Raw genomic sequence first — 7,376 nt, forward strand, 5'->3', positions numbered from 1 at the left:
AAGGGCAACATAAAAACGAACTCCACCATCGAGAAGACTGGTCGGGCTGCTCCAGCTTATCCCGATACTTTGTGCTGTTTTGCTTACAAGAGTTACGCTCCAACCATCCAGAAGGGAAGCTGAAGTAGAAGTTATTATTAAAAGTTAGCTATATCTCTCAAACAGCAGTTCAAACAAATAAAAATAATCACTTGCCGCTTTTGGGAAATGATTCAAATCCACGAAACTAACAAAAATATGAAGAATTTTTTCCCGTGATGAAGGTATATAGATATCAGCATTTCCAGATTCCATTTTGATCTGCCAAAAGGAGACGTAGGAAGCCATAGCCGTTGTGGCATGGACCCGGGATGGTACTCCCAGAAAGGTTGGGTGGGTGTGTGCGGCCCACTTCCCAAAACCCTTATCTTATTTATGACCAAAAATCTGCGATTTTCCCTACCCTATTTATGACCTGAACAAAAATTCGATACCCTATTTATGACCGTTGCGGCTGGCGCAGTTACCCTAAACTTGAGTTGACGTTCTTATTGATAATGATGAAAAAGTAGCTTCTTCTAAGAAACATACCCAATTCAAGACTAGAGTGCTAAAACCATACCCTATTTAAGACCAAAATGACCAAAATCGATTCCCTATTTATGACCAAAACGGCTGAAAAACCCTACCCTTTGGGGCCGCCGCACATACCTATTTAGCCCATACAAGGGAGTTCCGTCCACCCACCCCTCCCGGGGACATGGAATACCTGATTTTATAACAAAGGAAAAACTCGTGCATACGACAGGAAACTTGTTTCCCTACCTAATGCCAGTGGTTCCTTCAACATGCCGTAATCAATTTTGACATAGCTCGACGGGTGAACCAGAGAAACTTGTATGGTGATATTTTTGGACTCTTCAAAGGGAACTTGCTGCAAACTCTTGTTAGATGACGTGGACTCCCATCCATGGCTGGCAAAAACCTCGGTCCCATTTCCATCAAACAGTTTGAGGTAATCACTGAGAAGACATAGTGGAAAAGATTTACCGTCGCTTACACATTCCATAAACTGCTTGGAGCCTCATTGTTATCTCGAGCTCCACTCATGGAGCGAGGCCAAATTTATCTGAATGTAGATGCATTTGAGTGATCTGCTACTTGCTGCTGAGATTAATAATTTCCATTCGACAAATGATTTGATTTCTCATAACTACATTACAGGATTGCGGACATGAAAACAAAATAAAACAGCAACGTATGTACCTGCCGTGATTGAAGTTCATTTGGTTGATGGAAATAATGGCAACTGCCTGAGGTATCCCAGCATCTCCGATTATCCAGTTACAGTATGGGTCAAATTTATCCGAATAACTGATATCCAGTTGCCCAAAGGATAGGTTCACGTTTTCCGTACAGTCTAAAAATACAATAATAATAATAATAATAATAATAATAATAATAATAATAATAATATTTGATAATAATAATAATAATATTTAGTATTTGTTTTGCGTTATTGACATTTGATTGTCTAGGTTAGAAAACATTTTAAATAAGGGCCAGCTTTTTATGAGTCTCTCTTCTCATTAATATAAATTGAGCCATAATATTGTCAAATTGGATTCACAAGATCTAGATATATAGTACAGACGCAAAAAACCTGGCCTCAATTTGTTTTGGTATTTTTTTTATAGAATTAGAAAGTCAAAACAGTCACGCATGCGAATTCCGACGAGAGGAAACGCTGAGCAAAAGTGGAAGAGAATCTGAATTTCTTAAAGCAAATTAACGTCAGTTTTTCATGCGTCTGTCCTGATATTGACAGTGAATTTCGTCATAACATTGTCAAAGTTGTCTGCGAATTCACTCGGCCATCGGCTTGCGGATCCAAAAAAGGAACAACGATGCATTGATAAATGATGCCGATGTAGACAGCCAAGGTAAACAACTGACAACAATTCGAGATGTACCTTGACAGATTCCATCGACAATGGATACGTCATCAATAGCAATGTCGCCTGTGAAGGAGTATCCACAAATCCCCTCGAACGTAATCTAAATAAGGATAAAAGGACATTTATTGTATTGTACATGAATTGTACACGAATTGTACATCGGGTTTGAATGGTGCATGTATCTGTGTTTTAGGCATATCACAATAAGCTACAACGCACAAACTAACAGGTGTTTAATATTTAATGGTATCATACAGTAAAGAATGAAAATTCATATCTGCACAAACAGTTGGATCGCCCAGATCTGAGTAAAATTTCTTTCTAAATAGAGGCAAAACGGGCGGAAACAGCCAGTTTGTAACCTGCTGTTATTTCGTTTACTGCTAAAAAATACCAATGAACGTGGCATTTCCTTGTTTGTCCTGGGGTTGCGTTTCACGGCACGAAAAATTGGATTTACTCTAAATTTGATCCTGATCAAAGTCGAAGTCAAATATGATCATAGCTTTGATCCAAACTTTGACGCGCGTCAAATGTGTGTCAAAAATGTCATGGCTTTGCCGATACATTTGATCGATGACAAAGAGGAGGGCAAATTTGATCTTAACTTTGACTCCACCTTTGACCCACGTAAAAGGGGGAATCAAATATCTTATGGATTTGCCATACATTTGATCCCTGCCAAAGGCGAGGTCAAACATGTCAATAACTTTGACTACAGTTTTGACGCGCGTTAAAGGCGTTCAAAGACACCACGGCTTTGCATACCTTTGATCTCTTATGTCAAAGGCGTTCAAAGGCGGCATGGCTTTGTACAACTTTGATCCTACGTCATGTCATGTCAAAGGCGAGGTCAAATATGGCCATATCTTGCGACTCCGCTTTTAACCCCCTAATAACCTGCGTTTTCGTATTTTTTGCTGTTTTAACCATAAAATGAAAGCTTGCTTTTTTGTCAATGTGTATTTTTTTAATAAAAAAGTTTTCACTTGACCTGGAGGTGGCACAAGGAAACAACTCGAAAACAGCGGGAAAACGCGGCTGCCAGCGGCTTCCCGCATTTTTCTGGCCAATCGGAATAAAGGTCAACGAAGTCGGCTGTGAGGAAAGCAGACATTTTTCTTCATTTGGCTTCATTATGGCGGCTTTGGTGAAATTTTCGTTGTGTTTTGGACCAGGAAAAGGTAAGTCTCTGAATTTCGTTCATTTGTTTTCAATGTTCAGAGAATAACGGAGTTTAAAAAGTAAATTAAACGCAGCAATGGCTACATAAAGAGCTGTGAATTGTGTATATTTATGGCAAGGCAGATCCTCGACAGTGAAAACAATTTGGTCGAAGGTTAATTGCACTTGACTGAATCACAGTTGATCGGCAAAGCTCTTCGTTAAGAAAGACCAAACTTTATTTTCAATTCACATATACTTATTTACAAACGTTGACAAAGATTTTTTTTTTTTCTCACTCAGTCAAGTCTTGTGCATTAAATTGAAGTGTCTGTCATAGCATAGATTTTAGCATGATCAGTGCTTGAAATAAACGTAACTTAATAATTAAGCTTAAACTTAACTCTGTTTACGTATAAATGGTTGTGCACAATGCCTCTGGTAATTTCTGAGCTTAAACAATTCCCTTGAAAGAAAGCTCATGTAAATATAAAGGAAATTTGCATTGAAGGAAAAACTCAGTCAGCCATGCATGACAATCCATCACGACCTGACTTAATTATCATATTCATTATACCATTAAAAGAGTTGTTGACTCTGAAAATTTAATCTATGGATAAGTTTCTGCTTTTGTCTCTAGTTACCATTCTATTGAAAAAAAGCTCTGTTTGTTGCCACAGTTGAAATTATGATGATGTTTGTTCATTAATGTTGATAAATGACTTCACTGGGTTGAATTTAACAAATTGCATGTGGTTTAGTGTTGTCTGTACTCTTATCGACAATGATACGCACCATCACAGTGGTCAAAATGTTGTGGACTCACGAAGCGCAGCTGAGTGAGTCCACAACAAATTTTGACCACTGAGATAGCGAGATCAGTAGCAATTGTAGTAAAAATATGTTTTGATATTTGTTGTATCAGGCTTATGGATCAGTCATTTGGAACTCCACTATCTCCTGCCCAACCATCCCCCCCCCCCCCCCCGCCCCACCCCGAACCTGCCAGGCATTTGACATTTTGAACTGTCTCCTGGGCTAAGAATGGTGTCATACCAGGTGATCAAATGCACCTACCCTGTGACATTTGCAAAACTGAGTAATAGAAATGTAGATTGAGTGTCAACCGAGGTGTCAATGGAGTGTTGATTGAGTATCGATCAGGTGTTGATAGAGAGTTGATTTAGAGGATCGATCAAGGGTATCAATTGACACTCGACCACGGATGCCTTTAGTACACATAATCCAGCTTATCTGTTAGTAGGTGAAATTGTTACAATGTTTGATAAAAAATCAAACTTGCCATTAGTAGCAAGTTAAAAAGCTGACCCCAGAATAATATTATTATGCGACCTCTCTGGACAATACCAGTAGTTTTAGAGTTTCATGTCTTGGTTTTTTGAGCAGTAGACAATTAAATGCCAATAAATATGTGACTAGTGGAAATTTGCTTATGAATGTTGTTTTTATCCTTCAGCTAGCCACTCTAGAAGAACTGAAGAAGTTAACAGAATAAATTCTGGGAGAGGATACAATATACAACTCTGTAGCTCATAGTCAACTCAGATGCAGTTAAATCATGCAATGCTCCAAAGTGTGCAAACATCAGAACATTTTGGTAAGTAAAAGGCTGGAATATTCATTTGTTATTTCTATAAGTTGTAGCATAGACCATCTTATAATTTCTTCAGCCACAACTTTTAATATCTTTTTCCAGTAAAGAAAGGATATAAATAGATTTTGAAAACCTGGCTATAGCTTATTAATGTTATTTTAATTGATCATTTTTATTACAGTCTCTCTCTGTGAAAAAAAAAGTTGTTTCTTTTTGGTTCATTTAAGGGCAAGTAAGGAAATGTTGTCTTTCTTAAGGGACAAATACATCAACTGGCTCACCTGGATGAAAATTAAGTAATTAAAATGTTATTGAAAACATGCTAGGGGTGGGAATCTTTTTGGTAAATGAATCAAAGTTGCAGAATGTTGCACACCAGTCTCAGGAAATGTTGGTTTTTGACTGGTAAAAGCTGAGTTTTGAATCTAAATTTTGAGTGGTTGTCTGCAATATTGACTGTTTTGGTTTGGCCATCAGGTTTCCAAACCAAATTTTTCCAAGCAAAATTAATAATATGGTTAATTCATAACTATTGATGGGATCAGTAGAGAATTTAAGGCGTAGAGGATTTGATAACAACTTAGTAAAAGTAAATTGACAAAGACATTTATTTGCTTTTACTCAATTGAAAATTTTGTTGGCAAATTTGACTGGATAATAGCCATTTCTCTCTATGAGATGCGGCTGCACTGGGAATCATAGTGGTTGTATTCATCATCTTGGACTGGATTTTTGTTTCAATGAATGAGCCATGCGTTTCCATGCAGGCATGTCTCATGTTAAATTATTTAATTTCAGGAATTTTTTTCAGTGGAAAAAAGTGTACAAGTAGTTGCTAACTGTTTACTAATCAAATGTGCAATTATTTTGATATGTTTATATGCTCCTTTTCACATATGATCTACAATGAAAATAAGGAAAAAGATTACACTACTGAACATGAAGAGATCTGTGGAAATTACACAGGAACAGCAATATTCCCAAAGGTGTGTGTATTCCTCATTTCTTGTCACAGTTTATGTCAGATTTGTTGATTTTTAGATTGCTATTCTGCAACCATAAAAGATCTTTGTTGTAAGAGGCCTGTAAGATGTCTTTAAGAGACAGGCAGACAGATGGACTGGTAAACTGGCTCTAGGCTTTTTGTTTATTTGTGCCAAGCTGTACACTTTTAAAATGACCCCAAGTCTTTGTTCTCTTATGAAATTCTAGCTGGGGATAACCCTTGTTCAGCTGGTGAAATTAGCTTGTTAAACTGGCTCTTATAATTAATGACATACCTGTGTGACCAAATCTCTGAGTAAAGCGGAGAGAAATACAAAAAAAAAAGGCTACTATTGACAGAAGCACAAACTATTCGGAGGAGGAGTAATGATCTGATTGGTCACGTTTTATTAATGTGATATTAGCAAAAACTATAGGCAAACTTTAAGGAATAGAATGCCAAGATTCACCCTTAATATTCATTTCCAACGTTTTTGTCTGTTTGCTTCTGTTTAGACAAATGCGGACAAGCAGTGGTCGACAGGATGGACTTATCCAGTGAAGATGCATTGATTAATTTCGTCAACACCTTAGACTTTGTCAAAATGTGTCTTCCCTAGAAATCATGGGTATTTAGTTGGCATTGACCCCCAACAAGGTAGTTTAACCATTTTGATGAGAAAGAAGTGGAAAACACTGTGTTCCATTCCACTTGTAATGCAAGAATGAGCAAGTGCAAGAAGCAGAAAAGGAGAACTGCCAAAACATAAGGAGTTCCATGCAACGGACTGTACGTGCCATCTGGAAAGGACGCTTATACACTAGTTGACTTTTGTGCGAAGTTTGCTATATCTTTCCCGAAATTTTGCGGTTGTCTTCCCTATTGTCTAGTCTGGTCTAGTAAATTTAAGGAACTGAGAATTTAGCCATAGTACTTCAATGTTAGATAAATGCACTTTGTACCATGGAAGATTTGTTGACTGTTGTTTTCACGATAGACAGAACAATGTTTTCCTTATGATCAGTCTCATTACGTGTAGTTTGAAACCAAGCCTGTAACGTGGCTTTTTGAAACCTGAAGCCCAAAACATTTATGTAAGGTACTTGAAGGTATTTACTCTTGATAAAAACGGGGAAAAAATTGAAACTGAGATGAAATTGAACATATTTATTTTCTTAAAATTAGGCGCAATGATCTTTCCGGGCCGCTTTTCCGTTAACATTTGTCAATAGTTTGGTACAAAATAACCTTATTAAAGCTGATATATTCTTCAAAACTTGTCAGACATAAATCAAGAGTACGGATCTAATTGCATCTTTCGTATGCGGAGCTACAAAGCTAGTGTAGCAAGCAGAAAAAAGCGTATACGATGTGGATCGCGCGAAACGTGATCAACGGTCGCGCAGCGCGAAAGAGGAGCGCGAGCGAGAAGTTCGGGCGAGACGCGCGAGCGCGGAACGCGCAGAGTACCTTTGACAAACCTTTGGCCTGCGTCACAGGCATCTTCGACCACGTCTTTAGCAAACCTTTGACTCGAATCGCAGACAAATTTGATTACACTTTTGACCCGCCTTTGACAGTGCGCAAAGGCGTATCAAAGGATCACCTTTAACCCTAAAAACACAGGCGTTCAAAGGTGAGTAAAAACGGCCTTTCACGCCTTTGATTTGGTGGT

The 7,376-nt window shown here is 37.9% G+C and overlaps 1 protein-coding gene and 1 long non-coding RNA gene across 2 annotated transcripts in view; one reads left to right on the forward strand and one right to left on the reverse strand.

Moving 5' to 3' along the window:
- The window catches only part of LOC110059306 (uncharacterized), a 31,903-nt gene extending 29,557 nt beyond the window's left edge, over nt 1-2,346 (reverse strand). Inside the window, exons 1-5 of the mRNA XM_089296165.1 lie at nt 2,332-2,346; nt 1,953-2,037; nt 1,246-1,399; nt 805-1,001; nt 1-119 (exon numbers count right to left, since the gene is read on the reverse strand). The exon at nt 1-119 is cut by the window's left edge and continues 178 nt beyond it. Coding sequence (XP_089152291.1) covers nt 1-119; nt 805-1,001; nt 1,246-1,399; nt 1,953-2,037; nt 2,332-2,346 — 570 coding nt within the window. The remainder of the gene's footprint in view (nt 120-804; nt 1,002-1,245; nt 1,400-1,952; nt 2,038-2,331) is intronic.
- A 528-nt stretch (nt 2,347-2,874) lies between these two features.
- On the forward strand, nt 2,875-6,977 carry LOC149108003 (uncharacterized). Its single transcript, XR_016209012.1, has 4 exons — nt 2,875-3,121; nt 4,579-4,719; nt 5,634-5,702; nt 6,217-6,977. It is a non-coding gene; the product is annotated as an uncharacterized LOC149108003 (long non-coding RNA).
- The last annotated feature ends 399 nt before the right edge of the window (nt 6,978-7,376 follow it).

This window comes from Orbicella faveolata, unplaced genomic scaffold (assembly GCF_042242905.1).
Source record: "Orbicella faveolata isolate gen_17 unplaced genomic scaffold, um_ofav_v1 contig_26, whole genome shotgun sequence".
NCBI classification, from domain to species: domain Eukaryota; kingdom Metazoa; phylum Cnidaria; class Anthozoa; order Scleractinia; family Merulinidae; genus Orbicella; species Orbicella faveolata.